Source organism: Amblyomma maculatum, chromosome 1 (genome assembly GCF_055883805.1).
Source record: "Amblyomma maculatum isolate TAMU_Amacu chromosome 1, ASM5588380v1, whole genome shotgun sequence".
Classification (NCBI taxonomy): Eukaryota; Metazoa; Arthropoda; class Arachnida; order Ixodida; family Ixodidae; genus Amblyomma; species Amblyomma maculatum.
The window spans coordinates 351,702,731-351,730,036 of record NC_139344.1 but is presented as its reverse complement, the minus strand read 5'-3'; the positions used below and the strand labels follow the sequence as shown (position 1 = coordinate 351,730,036).

The window sequence follows — 27,306 nt, the reverse complement described above, 5'->3', positions numbered from 1 at the left end:
GTTGAATAAATACGCAATAAAAATATTAGGGTAACAAAATTAGTAAAAGCTTTGTACAACTGCAGTTTAAGGCACCGACAAGGGGTTTATAGGCCAGGTTCCCCTCCTATATGAGCTTATGCGTGAGTCACCTGAAAACAGGGCGCTTTAATTTTCTCCTTGGGAACTTTCAACCCCAGGTGTGCATTCAGCTAAGCTTCCTTCTTCTTGAGGTGAATAGATATCTAAGAGAACATGAAATATTTTTGGCCTCGAGGTAAAGCTGTCGAGTAATAGGAGCAATTTTCGCTGAGAATTCTTTATAGCGCGTGCGATACAGATGCTTGACCAAAAAACATTTAGCTGCTACATTTTTCATATAGTACGCACGAAAATATTAAGTCGGATATAATGGGGAATTCTCCGGTCCCTAAATATTTTGATATTAAATTTCCTTTCTGTGGTTGCATTTTTTTTATTCCAGTTTCCACGGTCGAAGGGCGGCTATACCATCTGTGCTCGTCACCGATTAATCAAGGCAATTTAAAATACTGCATAAAGTTTGCTGCTCCATTATTCGTGCGACAATCAATTACAAATGACTGCCAGCAAGTTCAGTTGATATACCGGATCTGCTGGATGCTGTATGAATGAAAAACAGTGCTACGCCCCCCCCCCCCCCTTCCCCCCCTCCCCCCATCGCTCCCTTCCCGCTCTGTTTTGTGTTCACGAATTAACCAAACTCCAAACTGCTGTCATGAGGAACGTGAACAAAATCAGCTACAAACAAGTGATTGGGAAGAAGGGTATTCCATGACGCGGTTATCTGTTTGGTAATGCATGTCCTAAACATCATTCGCAAAAGAGAACGAATTTTTGCTTTTTCTATATACTCATTTATGTACCGTAAAAACTACGCTCACCATAAGTAAGTTTCATTTTCTTACGATGTGTTGTCGATGTTCTCTACCACTGCGCAGAGAGTTCACTGGCCCTGGGCTCGGCTGGGCCCTCACCTGCCGACCAAATGTGACTCCACAATGGAAAAGCGTGAGCATCATTTCAACTTCGTTTTTCTGTCTATATAGAACGCACATTCACCCATGCTTTGTTCCATGCATGAGTTTCGGCTACATGAAAGGGAATGCTCAGCCCCTTGCCGGACGCCCGTATACGCCGCTCCATTAGCTGTATGCCAGCGCCCTTACCAGACCACACGTCTTATCATATCAAACATTTTAAGATTACTTCTGAAATTTGTTTGAATCACATTAGTAATTATTTGGCCACAAATCGCGTATTTGCAAATAAATTATGCTAGAACTGCTAGGCACGACAAGTAAAGATCTTGCATAATGATTATTAATTATGCATATAGGTCTCATCTTGCAAGCTTCTTTTTTCGTTTCCCTCCTAATTTTTTTGACTACCGGACGAGTGAGGAGTCATGCTGCAGGTGACGTCACTCGCCTATTCTATCTTAAAGGCTAGGACTGCATGACTAATGATAAAAGATCAAAGGACCGAAAAAGAAAGACGAAACTTACTGAATGCAGATCCTGAGAGCACTTCAGTTCAGATTTCTTTGCGCTAGTGGCAAAAATTTCCTTCAATGTGGGCGTCCTAAGCTGTGTCGCAAATTGTCGAAAGCATGTATTTCGCCCTACTGCACAGTTTTCCGCTGGTGTTGATGAGGGCAGCGCTGTAACGTATATGATAAAAACATTTTCAAATGCTCCATTTATTCACACCCTTGCATTAAAAAGGGCGTTCTTCCAAAAACCTTTTCTATGCCCTTTTCGTTATGAAAGTGTGTAGAAAAGGTGTTATTGTTGGTGCTAATAATTCGAGCACCCTTTTGACACCTATAAGGGTGTAAAAGGCTTCCAAATGTGGGTGTTAATATGAGGCACACCCTCTTTACACCTTTTAAGGCATAACAATTTTTAGAGCAAAATTCAGGTAACCTCGGAAATTAATTTGCAAATTTCAAAATCGCCCTGGCGAATAACTCTTCCCCGAGCAGCAGGATGTCCTTAAAGGGACCGCCGAATGGGCACATGCGCAAGACTGTCGGAGCCTAAAACTCACTCCTTGTTGCGTCGACCAAGGCACAGGGGTGCCTGGTTAGGCTCGTCACCGGAGAGCAGGGTTGGATAGAGCCTATATAGTAACTCTAGGCAAGCGGAATGGTTCATGACGTGAAAATTACTTGGCGCAAGGTGCTGAGGTCGATTCTTGAGACCACAGAAGAAATAAAGAACCTATAGCTTCTTCGGGGCCTTCAGACGGCAAAGACCGCTCCGGACCACCTATATCGTCGCTCAATTCACAAACATTCGAGCAAGCTTCTGCTTTTATCTTATTGCCTTTGTCTCAATGGCACGTGCTGTAGGAAAGGAGGGAATAGTTCTCCGGGACAGAATTTGACGGGAAGAAAGAATGCGTGAGTCGCGTCTGGGAAGTTGTTTTGTTTCCTAGCTTTACTTAATTTTTGCATGGATGAAAACTAGAAAGCAATTTAAAAATAATTGAATTATTCAACATAATTCTTTGTAAATAAATTTATTACCTTTATTAGGAGAAGTAATTAGTAATACTTTACTGCGTAGCAATGTAATTTACATTACTGCAAATTTCAGCAAAGTAATATGCAATGCAATTTAATTTCCTTTCAAAAGCAATTTTTTATGTAAGCCGCCGATTCGTTAATTTGTCTTAGACACGCCCCATCCCCTCCTCCACTATTTTGAACGCGTGACAGTCTCCCTCATTTCTCATAGCCGCGTTTGCTGTCCAATTTGAAAAGCAAGTCGTAAGGCACTCTTGCGATTACTCATTCCTTTAGGTTTTTGCGATAAAGACGCCGTTGTAAGAGAGAATATGATACTGCCAGAATTTATAAAAAGCATTTGTTTCGTTTGGAGGGATTTAACGTCCCAACTCCGGAAATTTCGACCGCTTGATTTGTTTTTCAATGCACGGCCTGAAATCGCACAGTGCATAGGCACTTGAAAGTGGGCACCATTACCCTGATAGAATCTACGTCTTCGAGATCGGTTAGATTCGGATAAAACTAGACTCGGACTTAAGACTGTACTTATAACGCGAGGGTACACTCTTAATCTGGTTCCACTTAGGTTCCAGTTATAATTAAAGCATTTTAAAAAGTTCCACTTATAACTGGAACATTTTTAAAAGTTCCACTTATTACAGGAGCGTATGTGGAAACGAGGTTCAGAGTCTATAAGCACCGCGGCGCTTACTAACCCGATTTGGTCGGCAATACGCGTTTTCCAGTTGTTTGAGCCATTTTTGCATTGCAAAAGAAATGCGATCCGTGTTACCACCCGCCCGCCAAAAATGACGGTATTTTTCTGCTTATACAGCTCTCTGCATTACTCACAAATATATCAAAGGGAAAGAAAAATGAGTCTACGCATAGGCGGCAGGAGTCGTACGGTGGGTTGGCCAGCCGCAGGCGTTGCCTACCGCTTGGACCTGCCCAAAGAATTCTTTGTTCACGGCGGGTCCCTGCCGCCTGCTTGCTGACTTCCCGCCCTCACCCCGACAGCAGCATCGGTCGCTGACGCGGCGGCCACTGGCGAAGGCGGGAAGTCAACGAGGGCGTGTCCTCGCGCGGCCAGCGGACACTCCCATTGAGGCGGCCGCTGCGGAGCCGTCAATTAGGGGAAGTGCTCAGTCTGGTTTGATGAAAGGAATGTTTCCCTCGCGGACGTCTTTTTTTGCATAATAGGGTAGCCTACGCGCCGAGAAATCAAATACGAAATTTGCAACAGCATTCATGTACAGTTTTTGCCAAAAGTTTGGAGCCACAGTAGTTTGCTTTTGGTCACACCGTGTGTCTGGTAATGCGTGCCCAGCATTACTAATCTTCTGAACGTAAAAAGAGCTTCAAAAATATATTCCCCGTTAAAAGATAAGAAATCGGAGTAAATTTCATTACGATTTTGCAAATGGTTATCTTGCAGAGGAAGGACTTTCATGTAATCGGGTGGAACTGTCATATTGCTGTTGAATACCGTAAACTCAAGTTAATTTGGCCTTCAAGGGACCAGATAAAAATGTCCGATTAACTGAAAGCTGGAAGTATCGAATGGGCCTGAGAGAACCTCTGCAAGTGTTTTCGTCACGCTAATTTGATCTGGGGAACCCTTGATGAACATCCGAGATGAAACCAATGTGAGAATGACCTCTTTTCACGGTTTTGTCAAATGCTTTAGTTTGCGCACTGTCGGGAGGTTCCCTTAATTCTCTTCACAAAAAGGCCCCGTCGAATTTTGAGGATGCTTCGCTGCAATGTCGTCGGGGTTGAGAATTGCGGTGAAGCGAGCATAGCGGTGAATTTGAAAATTTGTCGATGTATATTCGATAATTTTTGACCGAAAAATCTGGATATCAGTTAATTGAATATGAAATCAAACCAAATAGCACGCAGATTTGATTTGTATTTAAAATTTCGAATAGTCGCACGCCTCTTAGAAGTATCGAAAACTAGATGCGATCAGAATCGCAATTAAATCACAGTACTCATTAACTTTTCATACCTAGTAATCAATTCTGGCCAGTGATTTTGCAGCAAGCTTGATTACTTACGAAACTACGTCTATTAAACATGAACCGACGTTCTAGTCACAGGAAAAGGTTTAGCCTCCCTAAGTTTGATAGTTCGGGCGCCTTTTCAGTACGAGACGATGCGTGTGAGGCTGATTGCGCCAGAGCAGGTGACTGCAGTTAGTTCCGGTTTCAGTCTCTTCACCACACTTGATTACTCAGAACTTATGCTCAAAAATAAAAATCTTTGAGATCACTGCGGACACGGCATTAAGAGAATTCGAAAGCATTAGCCTTGGCGCAGCGTTGGTGGCTCTATACAATCGACGCCTTTCTACATCTACTTACCCACATGGCATCAGTCGGAACTTTTTGTCTCATTACTCACATGACTTGTGAACTAAATAACTCAAAAATTTCATGTCACATGACTAATGACACATGACTAGTTGATGACGCAGCACATTTTATACTATACTATATTATCATCCGGTCATCGACTGATGACGCCACTTGGTGACCACGTCAGGAGGGGACCAACTTACGGCGACGCAATTTGCAGACACTCCAGCGCCAAAGTAGCCTACTAATCCTTCCGCATTATAACCCCCAAGCACAGGGGTAGTGCGAGCGGAAGTAGCTGTATGTGGCCGCTGCTTGTCAAAGAGGTCTGAAGTAGATTACAGGTTGCAACTTATTCTGATGCAACCTCATCAAACCTTGACGTATACTTGTGAATACAATACATTCGATACAGCGGTGCTTACGATTTTGCAGTATTGCAGTGCCGCTCGGCAACCATTGCAGGAAATTGACTTTGCAAATGCCTATATTTACTCCATATACTTGGAGCCTTATAAGTGCTACAAAGATAAAAGCCATCACTGTCCTTCGTGTCATGCACAGCGAGACAAGTGGTTAGTGGAGACGTTTAGTCAGCGCTACCGCTACCGTCTACCGCTACCGCGCGAGCGTCATACACATGCGCAGCTCAACTCAAGGGCGCCAGATGGCGCCACGTTCCTGTCAAATTCCGGAGGACTGCGCACGAAGGGATCAACCAGTGCGTGCTGTGCTGACTGCGCGCGGTAGCGGTAGATGGCCGCGGTAAGCGGCAGAGGTAAACTAAAGGTCTCTATATATAGCTTATGTAGATGTCTCCACGTTTTTCTGCGCCGACAGGGTAAGAACCGATGATTTTATTGCTTAACGGAGGAGATTTGCGCAGTTTCAGGTGTTGGCGGGAATTGTTCTATGAGCGTTTGGTATTTAGAGATCGACAACAACTGAATACATTCGTGTGGCGTGTACATGTAGGCCACACACACGCCCCAGTTTCCACTTGAGTTGCTATAAACACAGCGCCGTCTTTGTCTCTTCTGTTCCTTGCCCTGCCGTCTGCGCTGTCTAGATTACTTCTCGTTATATAGTCCTCACTGCATGACAGGCAGGTGAAGTGCAGGCACCAATTACGCCATGCGTCCACTCGATGCATCCGCGCCTCTCCGCCACCCGTCGATGAGGTGAAGGCGGAGGGTCATGCACGGGGTTGTGTGTTGTCGCTGAAATGCGCAGAATCGTGTCCCCGTACGTTTTTTTTTTTCTTTTTTTTTTTACCTGTCTTTGCAGACGGAGACGTGCCAAGTGGGCTCCATTTCATCGCAAACTTCCCGATCCCAACGATGAACAAAGTGCAAAAACAATCTAAACTTGGCTCGCTGCGGGTGACATTCAGGGTTTCTAACCGAGAAACACGCAATTGAAAGGAAATAGTAAGAAATACCTAACAGAGTAGTGCTATAACGTTTCCCCTCCCGCCAGCATCGCAGGAAGAAAGCGGATTTTTTTTTTTTCGTATATATACAGGGTGTCCAAGCTAAATGTAACCAAGGTTGTAAAAAATATACGGTGGTCGCCAGCTCAGTGTAACCAATTCAGAGCTGTTCAGAGTCACATGCTAATCTGCAGTACTTTTGTTTTCGTCCACCAAGCTTAATCAATTACTAAAGAATCAGTAAATAATTAGTAAAGCTAATTCGTTCAATAATTGCCTTGAGAGAAAAAGTGTCAATGCAAAAGTTGTAGACTGCATCGAAAAACGACCAGCTATGTTGTTTCCATCACGCTACAACTTAAGCATCTCTATCTGTAGATCTTCAAAAAAATGCTGCCACGTGACCGGCTGTCATTTTGAATCATTCGCAAAGTGCGTACACCTAGCCTCATCGGAGAGAGCACTGCAGAAAAAAAATGAATTTTGTTATCTGGGATGCTTCTCTGGCTTTAGAGTGGCGCGCCGCTGTGACGAGGAAGTTCCGTTTTTTTTTTTATTCCTCGAGGTATTATTTTTGGCTAATAAAAAATACTCTACGTAATTTTTATCTTGATTAAAAGAATATAGCCTGGCATTTTTCCATCAGATCTACGACTTTTCTCTCATGACAATAATTAAAAACAGCTAATTATTCTTTGCTATAATTAACATTGGGAACCAAAATATACTGCAGATTAGCGTAGGTGGTACTGAAAAGCTCTGAAAGGGCAACTCCGAAGGTTTTTTGACATTTGAATATTCTGATAAAAATTTTACTACAGGTTATCCTCTCCACGACGCATTCTATCAAATTTGGGCGCGGTGCGATATTTCGTTCGCGCGCAGCACGATTTTAAAACGTGCAGTTTTCGCGGCTTCTTTTGAGGCGATTTCTGCTGGCAACCTGAGTTTGTGACGTCACAAACAGTACACACGCCGGAAAGAGGACGTCCATTTTCGATGGAATTAAAAGTTGTACAATCAACCAACCAACCCGCGTTACTGCCAATTCCCCGCATGATGATAAAATGTTGAGGCCTGTATCGGGCTACCTCAGACACCTAAGTACTCCCTCATGATTTCCATACTTTAATTCAGCCACCCAACGCGCTTGCGAGTGTTTTTCAAATACAGTATGTGACGTCACTGTTTCGTCAACTGAAACGCCGTCTCTGGCCATAAAAGCAGTTTCGGTTTCGGTTTGCTGTTTTTCCTTTTTAAGAATAGTTCTACTTGGAATTTCGAAAAACCGTTGCTTTTTGTGTAGGAGTCAGAACGCACTTAGGAAAGTAATGCAATCAAAAACTCAAAACGGCGAAAAAATCCCCGGAGTAGCCCTTTAATTGGTTTGACTGGGACAGTGAAAATCCTCGGACATACACGTAGGTAACGGCGAGGGAGCAGCCCAGTGAAATAAGTCGCGATCCAGGCGGTGCACCTTCATTCATTGCATTCTGAAATTTTTTTCCGGCCGCAGGTTCCGAAGACGAGGCCTCACAGTTACCTGGCTCGACAATGTTATCGAGTTCCATAGAATAGGGTTAACCTGTCGGTTTGGAAATATGGGAATAGCGAGGCACGAGAGCAGAATGAAAGCCGCACCCTTCGCCTTTTCTGCGCTGTATTCGGCGCAGAAATTCCCCTCCCCCTAACTATTGGGTCGCCTTATTCTAAGCCTCTCTGTTTTCGACCAAAGAGTGGTCAGCAGCCATTCAAAATTTATACGAAGAGGAAGGTCAAAGCCTTTTTTATTTTTAGTATTATTTAATTTTGTGTTTACATTCTATTTAAATTCCTTATCTTTTTGTTTTTTGAATGACTTTTGGCTATTGATTACCTAATGTTTAGATACTGTAGCCAATTTAGCCAACGTTGGCTTATTATGTGGCTATTTTTGGATTGGCTATGGATCTGTCTTGTCTGACACATTCTTGCGGACGCCACTCATAAGCGAAGAAAGGCTTTCGCCTTAAGAAGCTCTGCTTATGCATAGCCTGCTTTACTGTGATCGTTTTAACTCTAAGTATACCCTTTCGTACCCATTCTTTATTCACTTTCGCATCGCAGGGGATCGCCTTCTGGACATTCCTTGTAGAGTCTGTGGCGACAGGAGTTCAGGAAAGCACTACGGAATATACAGCTGCGACGGTAGGTATACTACTTCTTGTCTGTCGTTCGACGTAGCAGGCAATGTGTGTCGCCCGTTGGGAGGGTGTAGTTTTTAAAAGCGCAATATTCGTGACTTCAGAACCGCGCACCTAAAGGGCGTACCCGACAAATAAATAGACGGTTCCGCATTAGTAAAGCATATAAATCACTGCGGTGAGTGGTTCCATGAAAACATAGTCGAAATGAAGACTGATAAAACTAGTAGTTTGTAATTGCAATCAGAGCAGAGAACGTGCATTGATGTAAATTTTAACTCATCGCCAACAGTGACTCATTGGCTATGCTACTTGGGCCAGAACAAGCTCAATTTTGTTCGTGGCTACTGCACCTGGTTGGAGGTTAGATAAAAAAGTGGTCGTTTTTTCACCAGCCCCTTGAATTGTGTGGTAGAGGCTAACTCACGGCACACCTGCCTTAGAGCGCGTAGGACAACTAACCAGTTTAAGAGGTCCTTCGTATGCCATTAGGAATTTATTCCCTGCTGTAAATATAGCTAATCATTGCTATAATGTGCACCATGCGGATACGAGCGCGCTGTCTAAAATTATAAGAACTATAGATGTCTGGGACTGTAAACTGGCTGGATTATAAGCAAAACCGATAATTGATTTTGATAGGCACACAAATGTGGTGTTGAGGAGCCGTAACTCAAGCTAAACTAACCTTACAGCACAGAGAAACCTGTTCCTCTTTCCCATTCGAGCGGTCTGGTGTTTTTGGAGAGCGTGATTGGCAAAACGTTATACGTACCACTTAAATTGGCTTGTACGCAGAGCCGCACAATGATAGCAAATGGAATTTCGTCTAAGTTGGCTTCTCACGAGGAATACTGCGCGTAGAACGCGCATTCCAGATTGTAAGACATCGAGTCGCTACTTTTGCTGCTGGAGCAGTGGCGCGAAGTAAAAGGCACGAACCACGGCACCAACGCTTCTCTCATCAACACCGTGCTTTAGGGCAGTGCGGCAAAGCCTAATGTTGCCACAGTGGAGGAACAGTTTGAAGCGGTCGAGTTCCAACACAAACGTGTTATTTCGTGCACCAAATAATATTTGTGAGTCGTTGATAAACAGATGCTGCAAAATTTTAGTATGGGTAACGATTTGTAACATTAACGTCCAGTGTATTGTGGTTTGACTTTACACGATTCCGGTACTTGCGTGGCTTGTGGGAACCTTATTTTCTCAGTCAAAAGAGAGTGCAAATAAATGAGAATATCGACCTTCGCAATACCTGTGGGCGCAGGCTGCTCGGGCTTCTTCAAGCGCAGCATTCACCGCAACCGGGTGTACACGTGCAAGGCCCAGGGCGAGCTTAAGGGCAAGTGCCCCATCGACAAGACGCACCGGAACCAGTGCCGCGCCTGCCGCCTGCGGCGCTGCTTCGAGGCCAGCATGAACAAGGACGGTGAGCGGTTTGCACAGCTGTTTCGCTGCCCTTCTTGAGATAACCTCCTTTTCTGAAATGACTGCGGAGGGGCATTTCCACCCATTCCCGCTTGCTACCGTATTCTGTGTACCTTACAGCACTCCTTTCATCAAGCGGAGCTTCTTTTTATTGTCACGAAAAGACCATGTTAATCGAAGCTTGCACTTTTCCTTTCTTAAATTTCAATCGTGTACCTCCCCTTTGAAAAAGTCTGAAAGCACTGTAGAATCTACACTGCATAAATACGAAAGCCTAAGCGCTACTGGTGTGCATGGTGCATCCCGTTTGCTCTCATTATCATTATCAACTAAATGCACCGTCATTGCCATTGCTAATGTCATAATTGTCATTATCACTAACTGCTGCTTCAACGTTATCGTTACTATCATTCTCAAGGTAGACAGGAAGGATAATAACGTGGTTTCACGGTCGCGGGCATGGCGCAGTTGGTTAATGCGCTCGGCTGGGGTTACAAGGCATGGAGACTCGATTTCCGGTGAAGAGTTTTTTTTTTTAAATTAAACTATCCTCCTCACGGTAGACAAGGAGAATTATGATGTGCGTTTCACGATTCCGGGCCTGGCGCAGTTCGTTTAAGCGCTCAACTGGGAATTCACGTGATAGATGTTCGATTGCCGGGGGAGACAGGATTTATTTATTTTAACTATCTCTGTCAGGATAGACGAGGAGAATAATTATGATGTGTGTTTCGGTTGCTGAAGTCATTTGATTGACAGCTATAGTGGGACAGGGCGCCGGACGCCGTGAGTATGAGCCATTAAATGCTTTCGCCTTAAAACATGAAAATTCATGCCTGGCTATGTCAAACCCCGGTGCTGAAGCCCTAAAATGTAAATCTGGTCGGTGTTTATGTTGTCATAAGAAAAACCATCATCATTGTATGGCGATGCGTGTAGAGACACAACGCTAAAGCTTTCGGCACGCTACTAGCGCCTCTATAGTCGTCGCGCCACTCATTTAGTATATATATTTAGTAGCCGCAGTCGCCCTGCATATTATATATATATATATATATATATATATATATATATATATATATATATATATATATATATATATATATATATAATCAGGGCGACTGCGGCTGACACCTGACGGCATCGCGAAACCAAAGGCATGCTGCCGCGTTTGCAAGTGCTATAGGTTACTTTCACTATTCTAGTTCATTATCACCTGCGTTAAAATGTTGCCATGTGCGTACTACTCGTTTCTTTTTTGTTTTTTTTTTCATGGCCGTGCAAAGTAGAGCTGCGACAAAGCGGGATTCACGCGGTCGGACGAGTACGATATAGTTTGCTTAGCTTCTCATTTGTGGGCTGCTTTACATAATGCTGCTTTGCCCTTTTTACCGCACGTAAAATAATGTTTTATGTACATGCTGCTGCCATTTGCTCAAATTTAAGGTCAGAAAGCGGTGTTAAGGAGAGTGAGCTCTATACGCGCTCGACGATCGGGTTGTTGAGCTCAGAATATGCTGGAGCCACGCGAAATGAAAGCAAAGAAATCGTCGGAGGCAACAGCAGCCAGTATAGGTATACTCGATTTGCCATACACTTGTTCTGTACATAGGGCCTGACATTGCCAACATAGTACCATTATTAGGTCCATTATTTGTGCTGCCTGGGAGGAAAGTGACGTCGGATGTACTATACGCGGCATTCTGTGAGGATATGGCGACTTTCGATGCAGGTGCCAAACCGGGTCCTTCGATGGATGATGTAAGAAAACTCAATATTTTATCAGAAATGCAATAGGAAGCAGGTTAACCGGTTAGAATTTGGTAAGTTTTCCCGCAGTACGTTATCGCGAGTCGCCTCGTGACATATTAGGGCATCGGAGAGGCACAGTAAGTGAGCCTTGCCCGTAAGCAACTCCTTGGCCGTAGTAATTACGGCTGGTTCTCTTCGGAAATATATATAGGTTCATGAGTGCTAAAAGTGATATTTGCCCTTGTCACTTAGATATTGGTATACTCGGTTCTTTACGTGCACCTAAAACATTTGTGAAGTATTTGTTCCAGTGTACACACTACCGATCCTGCTGTGATTACGTAGGTTTTCCTCTTTTTGACTGAAGCAAGAACAACTTGCTTATCTTAAATGTAGCTCGTCGATTCGCTGACTTGGCTATTTTAAGGCACGTAGGGCTGCGGCGGTTGCATCGCTGCGTCTTATTCTTTATTTTACTGCAAAATTCAACGATTCATGGCCGCTGTGGGCGCACTATAAGAGGACTTGCGTCATAGAAGTACCCGCAGAACGTTACGCCATGAGGAGGAAGATAGCGGCAGGCTTCATCCCGTGCCATAAGGCAATCCACAGCAACTTTGTCAGGTGCGCATTGGTTTACTTTTGTTTTCAGCGACACTCAGTGGAACAGCCTCCATCGATGCTCATTTTTGGCTCTTGAAGATGAAAAGCCCGTGTTCAGGCTTAAGAGATCACAATATATTTTTTTGAACTGTTTAGCCTCCCAAAGTTACTCAGGCTCGGGACGCCGTATAATGCAGCGGACTGACACCGCGCTGTACTCCAGCACCTTCTGTTGCATCTGCATCGCTATACTATAGATCTAATAATAACAGTCACCTGGCTCATGCAGTATGGGTGGTTACAAATGGTGCAAGCTGTGTAGTCTCAACGCTATTACCGTGTAGGCCTCTGACGACGTGTACCCGTTATTTATGAGGACAATTTCGCCGGCATGCTTACAGTGGCCACGAAGGCGAGTCTTTTGAGGTTCGCTGTAGAACTCGCTGTTTTCCGCTTCGAAGAATAAACAGGATTGAATTAAATGGGCTGAACGCTTGTCATGAGGGTATAGTAAACATAGCAAGTGCTGAAACGCAAGGACAGGCACTTCTTTTTTTACAGAAATGTTCCGTTGATTCGCCCTCGCAAATAATGCCAGATGTATTGCGACATACAAAGTGTAACCTCATTGGGCAGACTAATGCCCCATGATAACAGTTACCTGTGGTCCTCAGTTTTACAGAAAATAAGTATTGCTTGCGTTCATCGCGCTTAACAGGTAGAGGACGCGGAAATCCATCTGAATGTTCACACCGCAGAAAGTCCGTTGCGCGGTCGTGTAATATTTAACCTCTAGCAGCGATTTTAAATCACAGCTGGGGATTATTGTTTCTTCCACACAACGTGCACACAGTTTTGTATGCACAGACATGACATTACATTGCGTAAGACATCAATATATATATATATATATATATATATATATATATATATATATATATATATATATATATATATATATATATATATATATATATATGACAATTCTATACCAATTTCTATCCTGCAGGATTACAATACCAAAGCTCACAGGTACAAGTGGCCAGTAGGCAAATATAGCGTGCAATTACCTTCGGAATAGCGAGACAATAAAAAGCGGCAAGAATACGAACACAAACACTCTTTTGGAAAAATTACAGTGCTGAGGGTTAGGTGGCTTTAATTTAGAACGTATAATAATCGGCAATTTCCATCATATGTAAACCACGAGAAACACGATGTTTCCCTTGTTTCTCATGGTGTTCACCAAATGCTTCAGTATATAGATGGTGAGAAAATGTAACAAGGACGCTTATTCTTTCCTATGCATATAATCCTGTTTTCTGAGCTAAACAGTTTTATGCCTGTCCGCTATACCACCCTACACCAACCAGCTAGATCAGCGTTGGACGGAGATGTGAATTAATTACAGTACATAAATAATATACAGAATATAAAAGTATAAGCAGCGAAATGTTGCAGCGGAATTCGACATCATGCATGATGCTTCCTTGTCACATTTGCACAGAGAGAGAAGCGATCACGTCAACTTGCGTGCGCTAATGCGGCATTCTATACAAAGGGGGGGGGGGGGGGGGGAGAGGGTGAAACAGCAGCAAAGGAGCAGCAACAAGAGAATAGGCCCATGCGGCAGGAAATTGGGTGTGCTGTTTAGTTATTCGGCTAATTCTCCGCGCCCGCGAATTCTACGCATCTTTGCGGAGGCGCCTATATATACCCGTGTTTACTCTTGAACTTGTCGCTTCGCTTGGTGGCGGTAAGAGTGAAAGCACAACTCGCACGCGAGCTCAAGCGCGTTCGTTGTTTGCTCAAAAGCGGTTCGTCCACCAGTGCTCAAATGCGGGCTCATCATATAGCGTAGTACAAGGGAAGTGACGCGTCGTGTTCTCGCTTTTCGATGAGCCACTGGTCTATATGCACGCCTCCTGCTTGTGCATGTTTTATTTTCAGTTGTATGAACTGAAGCCTGTAGTAAAAACTGCGATGTATACCTGCATGCATTTGCTTGGTTTGGCTCTTTTGAAGGGAAGCGTTATTTATTTTAGTACTATGGCAGACAGGTAATTTTCTCAAGACGGTCACTCACTGTGTTAACGATGTTATGTTTGGAATTGCAGATGCAGAAATAATGGATTCACTTATGTGTGGCGACTGGTTGCATAGTAGGTGAAACTTCCATTGTTATTAAACGTAGCAATTGTGCGGTCGCTATTTGTTGCTGAATAATTTAAAACATATCCGATATTTTATCCTGTCTGCGATTGTGTAGCAGCGTACAATCACAAAAATTGTAGAGTTGTCAGCTGCACTTCCTTGTAAGAGTTCGCCAGTTTCGTCCCTGCATTCTGTACGCATATATCAGGTCGAGGTAGGACCCCGAATTCTTCGTGTGGGTCATAGTGCAAATTTTGAATTTGAGTCCTGGGAATGTTGCTTCTTCGTAGGTTTATCGTCGTCACGTCACTTGTATGAAGGTATTAACGTGTCGACCAAAAAAGGAATTTCTTCTCCGACAGTGGCAGGTTTTTTTGTGTGTGAGAGTGCTACAGCGTTAAAGCCATTTATGTTTATCTGCAATATATATACGATAGGAACAACACTTGGTTACATGAATAACTCTCCGTACTTAATTCTGCACACTTACGTGATCGTATGTGGAAGAAACGCAACGAGCGGCTTCCCTGCTTACCGACCTCGTGCATTTTACATCCGCATCATCACGATTCTCCGCCCTCTGCGTCAAGGCAACCCATACTTATACCTCTCCCGACCTTTCGTAAGTTGTATTTTTTTGTTGTCCGCCACTTTACATTGATTTATTTCCAGAATATATTTCGCGATAGGTTGTATATATCTTCTCAGCAATTGCCACATCACGTAGGCAAGTATTCATTTCAAGCTTTCACAGTAGAAGAGACTCTAAACGGACATGCACCAAGTACACAAGATAAGCCAACGGCCGCGGGCAGGGCAACAAATGCCGACAATTTATGCTACTATACGTTAAGTTGTTTCACAAAGAAGAAATAAAAAGAAATCGGACAGAGGGTATCATATAGCACCGGTGCCTCTTGATTGATGATTTGCTCCAGCTTATATTTAGTGTGCAGCAGTATGAAGTCGATAATGATCTGCCTTTCCAATTTAAGGCCTTGAAAGCGTGTCTCCTGATGGAACCGCACGGTCGGTGTCAAATTGGGGCTTATAAAGCCCTATATCATTCTGGAAACAGTGGCCGATTCGTAGATTGGCGACAGCAAGTTCCAGCGTTGAAGTGCTCGCTATCGGTCGCATTGGCACGAGCAGCCAACCGGGCCAGACCTGCACATGTAAAAAAAGGTGTCGGACGTCATCGTATATAGTACCGCTTTAGCGCGCATATATTGATTGCTTCAAAGTATGTTTGCACTTCCTCTTACTTTACCATCGGAATGTGTAGTGTCAGGTCTACTGCATTCATTTGAGAGGTCATTGATTGATTGATTGATTGATTCATTCATTCATTCATTCATTCATTCATTCATTCATTCATTCATTCATTCATTCATTCATTCATTCATAAATTTTTATTCATAAGGATGACCTAAGGCCTAAAAAGAAAAAGAGAGGGGCGGGAGAGGGGGGAGGTAATCGTTATTCTGTTCTTTAGTACGCAATGATCTCCATAGATGGCGCCACGTACTTATGGACCGCATGTTTCATTTTGAGCTCCGCAGCAAAAATTATCTTCATATCGCGCTGTACTGCAAACGTGGTCGTCCTCAACGTCATGCTCACGAGAGCCCTGAGCACCCTATCGCCAGCAATGTTTTTATGTGTCTATTTAAAAGCATTGATCGCCGAAACCGACCACGCCTCATTTAAAAATTCAACGTTCGCAGTCTGAAGTGAACATCACCATCTCCCAAGTTCCAATTTCAAAATACTCTCGCGATGTGCATTAGGCATGAAGTTCGTTGGTTTGGTTTGGTTTTGGGGTTTAGAGTCCCAAAGCGACTCGGGCTACGAGTGATACTATAGTGGAGGGCTCCGGAAATTTCGACTACCTGAGGTTCTTTAACGTGCACTGATGTCACACAGCATACGGGCGCCTAGTTTTCCGCTGCCGCCGAGGCCGGAATTATGATTCCGCATCCTTGGGCACAGTAGTCGAGCGCCCTAACCACTGCGACACCTCGGCAGGGCTCGTCTGCGTCGCTTCTTCATTTAACCTAAACCGCCGCCATTCCAGATATGCTGTCGAAATCATTGAAGAACGAGAAGCCAGACTAGATCGTTATCGAAAAGCTTAGCAAACTCGAAAACAAGCCAAGATCGAAACGGCAACAGCAAGTGGATGTAGCCGATGACTGACGCTCTTGAAACTTGGTTGCATGATAGGTGAGCCTCTACATTTTTAAAAGTTCTCTGCACTACCGCCGTTATCATTATCGCCCATCAATGCGGCTTCCGTATATCTCTGTAAACTGCTTGCCTACTTCAACTATATGATCAATATTGGTAGTGCCATCTTTCTCCTTGTCTCTTAGCGGATATGTCATGTTTTTCGCTAGCCAATTCTGCTTCCCTATTCTAAAGGCTACCCTCTGTAGTATAGGATTTACCCTCTGCTTTATAGGATTTCAAAACGAGTGAGGAAAAACAAAGCAACATTTCATGGATTGACGCTGTATCTTCTCTTTTGTTGCAAATCGCGAACAAATAGTACAGAAGTTGAATTTGTCTCATTTTGCCCCAATTCCCGCGGGGTAAAAGGAGTAGGGAGGTGAGGCAGAACGAGACGTCCGGTCAAAACAAAAAAACTTTTAGTTTTGCACTAGGAGGACTGGAAGGGCATTCCATGGGCCTTGTGCGCTCTTCGTGAGCCACTCCTGCAGCACATCGAGCATTATCCGCACAGGGAGATATACGCTGTGTTGCTCCATAATTATAGGCACTCCCATGGTCACATGCGTTACATGGCGATGGTCTAGGGGAAGGTTTAGGGGAGGAAAAGGGCGGGCTCTACGTCGATGCGGAGGAATATTACTCCGGCCCTTACTATGCCCTTCCAGCCGTCGACTCGAACAGCCAGCCGCCTTCGAACGGCTGCCAGCATATACTCCTCCTCTTCAGAGGAGGCGGAAGAGGCATCCTTCGCTCTTGCTCTGACCACTCCCGATACTGTTACCACCATTGTTAGTGAATCTAAATCAGCCATCCACAATTTTGGCAAGAGTTAGATATCTTGTCCAGCCCTGTCTCTGCTCCTAAAATATCCTTTAACCCACTCTATCACCCTTCTCTAGAACCCCGCACATACGGGCCTAGATGGTTTCACCTGCACCCGAGGTTTCACTGTCCGGCCGTAGGCAATGGAGTCCACCTTCGGCCATGTATCCTTGCTTACTGCGTGGGCCGCCTCCTCTCCTTTCATGACATATGTCATCACCATTACTCCCTCAGTCGCCTTGTATAACCTCCGGCACACAGCAAAATCGCTCGTTATCGCGAGATTCCCTAGCGCCAGTTTCATACTGGTATCATTGCCCACTCCTGACTACCGCCACCTCATTCATCCAGCTATCTCTCCCCCCTCAGCTTGCCATTTCTGCCCAGCCAACGTTCACCATATCATCTTGGGCTGTGCTCGCCACCCCCCCCCCCCCCCCCACCCCCCAAAAAAGAAAAGTCATTCAATATTCATTCAAAGGAGAAGTGCGAGGCAGCCCTGCTCTACCCAGCGCCTGATATTTCGGATGAGATTCTGGATTGGGCTCAGAAGCTAGCGGAGGCCTATCCAGCGTAGAACCCCCCTCCTTCTCCCGCTTTCCCCTATTGGATAAATAAAGTCGTTATTCACTCACCCAAACTCGATGTATACAAAACCTAAATGTCTGCGGACAGAGCCACCGCAGCACGGCATGATTCAATCCGTAATAAGAAATCATTATTTAGAGTTACTTAGATCTCTCTTAGGTGCGGTAAGGCGCAAGCCTTTCCTGCGACTGTCTGCACTCATTAGCCGCTTTTTCACAGCTTTGTTATTTATTTATTTTTTTGTATCCTTTTCTCTTTTTCCCGCGCTTTTTGCACAATTTTGATGTATTTTGCACAATTTAGACTTCCGTGGCTGCTGGGAAGTCTGGACACTATATCGGCGTCCTCGGCTATCTTGACGGCTCAATCAAGTTATGGCTCTAATTAATCAGCTAATTACCCCCTGTTCAGAAAAGTTTGCACACATCTTTTCCCTAGCTTCACCTCATACAATTCTTCTTTTACTCATCAATCAATAAATTAATTTCTCGACAATCTGAGTGTGACACCCTCCGCAGACGCACAAATTCTGTCCACACTCATGAGCATACAAAGGCATACAAAGCATACACACTCATGAGCATACAGAGGCGTCAGGACTCAAACCACCATCTTTCCATGTCCCGGCCGAGCACGTTAACCACTACTCTACGCTATACTAGCGGCGAATCTGTCCTTATTTATTGTTTCTACCATAAGGACGCTGCAGAGCTTTGAGGGAAATCAAGAATAGAAGTAAACATGAAAAAAATAGAAAACATGTAAATAAAAATGATGACGCGTTTGGTGTCACAGTAGCAGCAGCGATGCTCAGGTTTTCGCATTACTCGATGTACTGCAGTACTCTATAATTTTTATACCCGCTAGCCTACAAAATACTCTGTCAAATCAAAAGCTATTGCGCATCGAAATCCACTTTTTTTTTTTTTTTTCAGCTGAATCCAAAACAATGGCGAGCAGCGCACTACAACCCACCTCTCCGCTTCGCAAGCACCAAATTCATGCCAGAGATATAACTCCCGAAAATCTGGTTAGGCGCTTCCGAGTTTCGACTCTCGAGTGGTTAGGCCAAGGACTAAGTGGTGGCGATCAGTCACTTAAAAATCATATCTTGAAATAATTTTCGATGCATCTATTTGATTTCCTACGGCTATCAGAAATAGTTGATGTGGACGCAGGAGGCATTTCAAAAGGTGAAATCTTTCTGCGAGGAGAAGGAGTCGGCCATATCAATGAGAATGATCGCACATTGTTTCTCAGGACTCTCTAGCCTTTAAATATTGTAAGTTCAAAATATCTTTATCGAGACACGCGCTGTTCACAGCTGGCGGCAAAGGCATGGCGCTGATTACTTAAATGTACAAGGAGACTCTCAGCTGGGAAGCCGAAATTGCAGCCGTGGAGCCTGATAAGGTTATAAGGGGGCATCGCAGATCCCACACTTTTTTCCTTTGCCCCAGACGTGCCTGGGCACGGGGGCTGAGAGAGCCAGTCGTTGATGGTAAATACAAGGCCGAGTTTAATCTCTAAGCCCTCCGACAGTGAGAGAGTATACTGTACACCCTGTATATTATTAACAGCTCTGTTGAAAATGAAGGTCAGAGTGTACAACCTGTGCGTATATTTCTCAGCATGAAGGCCAAGCAAAGTTAGGTTCCCCTAAATATTCGATCAACACCATTCCCACTTCGAGTTATTGATCAATTCGCTCTCGCTCTACAGTTTGATTTGCTGACCATCCTGGTTAGCTCACATGGTAGAGCGACTGCCCCGGAAAGGTGGTGGTCCCGGTTTCGATCCCCGGACCAGGACGAATTTTTCTTCAGCTACGGAGTTTCTTAGAAAGTTGCATAGTTTTCGTTTTTAGCCTTACGACTGCCCTCGGGTGGAGGTCAATTAGTAATTACTCCTTACTTAAACGTATACAGCGTAACCTGTACGCGATATCAGGCATATTGCATTTTGCAAACATATATAGATATAGTGCAGAAAAAATGAAAACCTGCAATTTATTAAGGGCTACATGACTAGAGCTTAGATATCTTCAAGCGCAGCATCGGACAAGGGTTGTATTTTAAAGTTTGCTACCAACATGTAAGTCTCAGAAGTTTAATTCAAACTGGCCAGTGAACGTTCAGCGAGTGAACTTAAGATGCATGTTATCGTTTGTAGGTGTGTACTGGCGTATTTTTCGCGTTTGAACTAAGAAATCTACCCTGTTTGCAACTCTTCTATAGTTTCGTATAGCACTCGCCTGATCTTGCTCGTTTTGAGTGCACGTCTATACCGTGCACAAGGACACTATTTTCTTACGGCCCTTTTACTCCCCCAAAGCAGGCTAGAACGCGCCACTGGCACACACTGCGCTCTTAGCATTCGAGTGCGACGCTCTCCTCTCATCTCGCCCGTCCAACCCCTGAATCTTCTCCCCACGGCCTTTTCGTGTCCCTTCTTGGCGTCACGATCGCGTGCTAAAGCCTTCCCAACTCCTCCCGGGTTTCCCTGTTGACACAAACCTCGTCGATGACGAGCGGCAAGGCATTCGCTCTCAGGGCCGCCGACGAAAGCGCGGCTTCGAGAGCTCTAAGTGCCGTTGCCATGGTTTCCTGGCCTCGCCGAGGCGAGAAGCCTTGTCACCGCCGGCGCTAGCGAGCGTCTCGCTTGAGTCCAAGTCAAACAACGTGCGGGCGGAAAGCTCGCTTTTTCACTCCGTCGTCATCACCGTCTTCACGCGCCCCGAATTCTGCCATCGCGTCCCGTCAGCTTGTCCTTATATATATGTATATATACTCTTCATCTCTGTATCCTTCGCTCTCTCACTCTTTCCCTTCCATACTCCACCTTCTTATCCATACCATCCGACACATGCGTTCCTATAGCGCATATCCCGCTCTCCCGCATCCCTATCCATGCCTTCACCTTCTTCCACGTTTTTCCGCAGCACTCTATCGACGCGGTTAGCTTCCCCCAGTATCCTTTCTTCCCGAATGGAAAATTGTTTTATATCTAGACACTTTGAGCGCAAGAGTATTGGCAGCTTTTTGCACATGTCGGGCTTTATCCATGCCATACTGCTCTTGAAAAGCGAAGAAGCAGCGTTTTACCGCTGACGCAGCTAGGGTCTGTTCCTCACTTTCGTGTTTCGTGAAATATTTTTCTCATTTTGAGCAGTTGATTTCTGCTCTGAAATAAAAGTTTTTTACTACTACTTCTAAGTATGCATGACTGTTTCCTTCAGTTCGCGCTGCACATGTGGCATCTCCTCATTCACCGGCGGTCTGCATAAAGACTCGCTTTTACCGCGTGTTTCTATTTATTTCAGGTTCGTCTTTCCGAAACCATGCAATATTCTCCAGTATAGTATTATCTGGTTGATTGCACATATAGGGCGGGCATTGGTTTTGTGACAGAATACAACAGAAACATAATTAAACTTGGTCTTAAACTTACCTAATCTATTATTTAATCAATATAATTTAATTACAATGTTAAGGCTGTAAAATCATTAGCGGGCCTAGTATTTACTATTTTGAAGAATCAGCATCATGGCTCGCGAAATCTGAAGCAATAAATACCAATTTGGAGGCTCATCATGTTGTCTTCACCAAGCTATAGAATAATAAAATGGTGCCGTTTAGACAGAACACACACACAAGTAGCTTATGTCATTTATCTCGCAGAAGACGCTTTTGTGATTCTAGTGACGATATCATGCTCATGACAGTCAGTTGACAATGTGCACTACGATGAAGCCCGTTTAGCGTGCTATCGAAAGAGCATTCCTTTAAAGTTCTATATTTCGAGCCACATTACCAACTCAAAATTCAATCAGACTGAACCTGCAGAGATGAAGGTCTTAAATTCCGCAGCAGGATGTTCAGCCTTGAATTAAAGATTGAAGTGTTTATTCGATATTTCTAAAAACTGATCGTCTATGGGACTCAACCACGCAAGTTAAACAAGCTTTCGCGTACAGTCTCCTTTAACAGACTGCACCTGCTTATCTTTCACGACTTCACAATTAAAAAAAAAAATGAATAATTTGCACATGCTGCATTTTAGGACGATTGGCTTTAAAGCCGAAAATTCTGCTTCCCTTCACCACTGCAATAGTGCATCATTTCTGAGTTCGTTGCAAGAGTAACATGCCCTGTTCGAGGTGTAAACATTTCCCCTTCAGTGCCAGGATACAAGTTAAACCTTTTGTCGATAGTTACTTGCTTACGCAAATTAAGCAGGAAGCCGGTCTCTAACCTAATGACATATACAAGCGACAACACCCGTACGTTCATTAGGAATCTTGAAACATGAACTAAGTAATTCAACTAATTCTTGAACGGTTGATACTAATTTAAACACTTGAAACACGTTGCGCCACTCGCCAGTGAATATTTACTAATAAATTTCACTCAGACAGTGGTTCCTACACGGTTGTGATTTAGTTTCCTAGCCATGTATATACGGCCCCATTTATTAAGTGAATAGGCCGCCGAAAGAAGGCTGATTTGCTTTTGTTAATATCAGAATGCCTAAGTCGCAACGCGAATATTAGTCGGCTTTGTGCTGTTTATTTGTAACTATTGCAGCTTTTGCAGTGTTCCTGCTAGGAGTGACGCATAAAGGTGGTGTGAGCACGCAGTACCTGTTCAAAGAAGAGTCTTCTGTGCATCGCTTGGGTTGAGTATCGGAGGATATATATATGCAATTAAGAAATATTATTTGGTTCTGCTTTAGGCCCACTTAATAAAATCGTATTACCCTAAAGGCGAGAGACTCCAGATTTTTTTTAGAAAGCACGGTTTGCAAATGTTCATGGACTGCATCAGCTTCATTGGTACATGTAGGAGGCGAAGACCAATTTAGGCGAGTGTAAATAAAAGAACAATTCGAAAGTGCTCGCAGTAATGTAGGGCACAATATAGAATGATGGTGATGATGACGAGGCAGTCATAATGGCACATACTGACTACAGGAGATTGGCCAGGGTGCATCGCCAAAAGACTAATGGAGAAGTGGAGTATTTGGATAATTTTGTGCCTTAGACTAAAATTTGAACAAAAATACAAAAAAGGAAACACGATGAAGTTTCATTCGAGGAACCTACCTGGTGTATAATTATACAGTCGTGAACAAAATCCCACGCTGGTTTCAAAGAATATTCATTGACGCTTACCCTGATGGATAGGATATAGGAGTATTTTGTTTCTCTTCGTTCTCTTCGTGGAGTGCTCTCAAGCGTTTTGTTTTTATTCACGTCGCTATATTAGAAGTCTAAATACAGTACAGGGTAATATACGCACTCCCGGTGCTTTGGCCTATCAAGGTGCAATAGGCCCACGCTCTAAGACTCCAGCGAGGATTTCTGAAGTGAAGACGTCCCAACTCCTCCAGAAAGCAGTGTTGCCATGGTTCCCATGTGCTCTCGTTGAGAGCTGAGTCAGCGCCGAGACCCGCGCGTCGCTCGATGGAGGACGGCGAGGACGCTTGTTAAGTCCAGGTCAAACAGACCGCGTTCGCTTCCCACCGTCGACCCGGGGCGCCTCGAGTGGAACGCGAGCCAAGAGCGTGCCCTGACATCACTCGCGCGGGCTTATGCGCTCGACGGCGAAAGGGCGGGATTCCGCGATCTTTCAAGTGGCGTGTACAGAAACGAACCTGCTTAGTCTGGGCTCTATTGCAAGAACTGAATGAAGGCTAACGCATGTTATCGCATCTTGCACTTGGTGAGTTTGGTTTTATAGAAGAAAAGAGCGAGAGATATGCTCTCCGTTTTAGCGGGACTGGAAACTATATATGCGCCAGCGAAAGCGACACACTTACCAAACGGACGTCAAATCTTGTCTTCGAGTCGGGGCCATCACAGCATATCAGCTCCCGACACTGAATGGGTGGTCAGTTAGGTGCATCTGAGACATAATTATTATTCTCGCTAATTTGATTCATAGAGGGCGCTAAGTAATAAAACATCTATGCTTGCATGTCTCGTAATTTACTCACTCTTCCCTAAGTCTTTATCCAATTTTGCCCGCTAGACTATTAGACTCCAGTCTAATCATTATGTACCTATGACGACGAAGAACAAGGAAATATACGTTAAACGGGCTCCTTGAAGAAATCTGAGCACGCCGCGGTGGCACAGTGGCTAAGTTGCCCAACTACTGTGCCTGAGTACCCTGGTTCGAAGCCGACCGCCTGTGGCTTAACTCTTATAAATGAAGGCGAAACGGAGATTCGTCCGTGTGCTGTGCAATGTCAGTGCAGGTTAAATGTCCCTAGGTGGTCGAGATTACTCCGGAGCCCTTCACTATGGCTCCAGTTTCTCTTTTCACTTTCATTCCCACCTTCTTCCTTTCCTTTACGGCGTGGGCCAGGAGTCCACAGAAAGTGTGAGTGACAGATCCAGCGCCTTTCCTTTCCTGTAAAGCGATAAAAAATTCCGAGAGGCCGTAATTGTCGATTTGTGTTTGACCCCGGAGCAGTAACACGAGGTTGAGATGATGAAGCGATTAAGAGGAAGCGAAGAAGGAGCGCTGTGCGAAAATGGGCTCTAAAATTATTTTTGCAACTGGATTTCTTCGCCGAAATTGCACATGGAGCCAGGTCTTTGTCTTTCGCCTTCTCCGAAACGCGACCGCCGAGGATAGGCTCCAACTCCGCTACTTCTATCTTAGTATACTTCACTCAGTAGCAATTCCGCCACCATGGCACGCATGCAAGCCTGACATAAGGCGACAAAACGTTCCATTATGTACAGGTAGCCTGGAACAAAATTATAGGGCAAAGCGAGAACGCAAGGATGAGCATTGTGCGAATTTAAGTGTCACAGTCTTGTTTCACAATGTTATACTATTAAAAGTTCTAGTGACTTTATACACAATGGGATGTCAGCGCCACCACGATGAGTGGAGGGCACTTGACTGTTTCTACCCAAGGAAGCGGGATCGAATCCTGGCTGCGGCGGTTGCTTTTTGATGGAGGCGAAAGTAAGGCCCCCGTGTGCTGTGCGATGTCAGTGGACGTTAAAGAACCCCGGGTGGTCGAAATTTCTGGAGCCCTCCACTACGGCGTCCCTCATAACCAGAGTCGCTTTGGGACGTTAAACCCGATAGACAAGTAAACCAAACAATGGAATACTAACAGCTTTTTTGCATTAATATATTTTTGAAGAGAGGTTACATTAAACCTCTTCAAAGTGAACAGTGGTATTCAGGCTGATGGACGAGGGTCGCAGTGAGGCCACCTGTCGGCTCACCGCTCGCGCGGCACCCTTCTCTCCAGCAGTGCAACACGAGCGTGGGCCCAGGAAGCCTAAGCTCAAGGAGGCGGGGGGCCCAGGCGACACGGGCGCGCACGGACCTAAGGCGCCGCACCCGGCAGCCGGGGGCCTCCTCCTGTCTGGACTGTCCTTCCCGCCGCCGGGCAAGCCGCCGCCGCAGCAGCAGCCCATGTCGGGTCACTTCGACCCCTCTGCGGCTGCCATGGCGGCCGCCCTGTCTTCTTCGCCTACCGACGGTGGGCCGCCTTCGTCGCCGCTCTTCCCCAAGGACGGACTCATTGGCTCTGCGGGCCTCCTGCAGATGTTGCTCAATGCGGAACGCTCTCAGGAGATAATATGGAACAGTGTGAGGTGGGTGCCTTCATTGATCTTTTTCTGTTGCTGTTGTGTGTCAGTGTATTCTCTTTGAAAGAAGCTTGTTATCCTTAAACAACGATGCTATCTAGACAGACCCATAGAGCTCTTTGCGTTTCTGGATAACCGGGAGTAGATGTCTTCGGTCTTTTTTTTTTTCAGTTTCAATGAAACGCCTTTATTTCTAAAGCAACGATAAGTTGAAGTTCTTGGTAGATTTTTGTCTCATATATTGGGCTGTGGTTCTTCGGTAACTCGAATGCCAGAGCAACAAAAGAAATACACCGGCACCAAGAAAGCTCATTCAAGACTGTCTCCAAAGTGAGAGGCTGTCATTATAGTCCCCCCCCCCCTCTCTCTTTCAATAAAATAAGTGTTTTGGCTGCATGGCTGAGATTGGATGTCGAACATGCAGCTTAGCTGTATGGTATACAATGCACGATAGGTCATACCTCTAATTACTTTGATCTTTTGGTTCAATCAAGCAGAGTTGGAGCCCGCAAGCAGTGCTAGAAATTCAATCTCCTCTTTACTGAGGTCTTCTTAGGACGGACCACTCCTGAAAACTGAAGTCTATATGTTAGCCTTGTACAGAATTTCGCGGAACTCTTGGTTTCATCAATTCGTCGCAGCGTCGTTGTCCGGCGTATGCTACCATGGATAAGAATGGCGAACGCGCCATGCTTATATATAGTTGTGTTTGTCTTCCCTTCAACACGGTTTCGATTGATATATATGTTTACGTACAGCCAGAGTCATAAAAGAGATTTTTGAAGGTGAAGTCAAGGTCACCGTGTGCTTCCGATGACCTTCAAACAGTGTCGAGGTCAAGTTGAAACTTAAGCCACAAACCACTTTGGGTATCGCAATGTTCCTACCAAAGGTAAAGGTCAAAGGTCAAAAATCAACTGACGTGGGAAGTAGCTTAGCGCATGAGCAGCTGCGTGGCGAGAGACATGATCGCTGACGTCGCCTCGAGTATATAAAGCGCGCCGCGCGCCTCGGCCGGAGACGGGCCATGAATTCAGAGGAAAAGTGACTGAGCAGCCGTGCTCATTACGATCGTCAGTTGGCTATATCGGATGATCCGGAGGACATTGCGTTGCGAGCGGAAGGTTTGTGCAGGGGAAGAGAAGGGGCTAAAGCCAAAAGAGCGGCAAAAAAGCAGGAAGAACGTAAACAGCGTGATGCAAAACGCCGCTGCGACGGTGCTGCAAAATGTGAGCGACTAGCAGCACAGATAGCCGTCGCCACCGATTCTGCGTCCCCATGCTTCAGCTATTCTTTCACAATATAGGTGTAACCGAAGCTAAACCAAAGCCAATTTTTTTTTTGTGATCTACTTTGAACTCATTTCTTGCACGCGTCACCGTAGCCACTAGCCGATATTAGCGCAGCTTTTGTCCTTATTTCTATACCCTTATTGTTGTATCAAAACACAGAAAAGTAACTATTACCGGAATAGGGAAAGGTTTTCATAGTGAATGTGGTTAAGAAGGATTGATGATGGAGCTGATATGTAAGCAGCATACATAACTCGCTGCCGGGGAGATGTAACTTTCATACTGAGCGAAAATAAG

General features: G+C 44.8%; 1 protein-coding gene across 2 annotated transcripts in view; it reads left to right on the top strand.

Annotated features, from left to right (window-relative positions):
• The first annotated feature begins 963 nt into the window (after nt 1-963).
• The window catches only part of dsf (nuclear receptor dissatisfaction), a 33,502-nt gene continuing 7,159 nt past the window's right edge, over nt 964-27,306 (top strand). Inside the window, exons 1-4 of one of the 2 annotated variants that reach the window (XM_084587161.1) lie at nt 964-1,029; nt 8,435-8,515; nt 9,782-9,943; nt 25,378-25,723. In XM_084587161.1, coding sequence (XP_084443287.1) covers nt 1,020-1,029; nt 8,435-8,515; nt 9,782-9,943; nt 25,378-25,723 — 599 coding nt within the window. In that variant the 5' untranslated portion in view covers nt 964-1,019. Of the gene's footprint in view, nt 1,030-8,434; nt 8,516-9,781; nt 9,944-25,374; nt 25,724-27,306 lie in introns of both variants that reach the window. The other variant, XM_084587160.1, reaches the window with a different exon arrangement.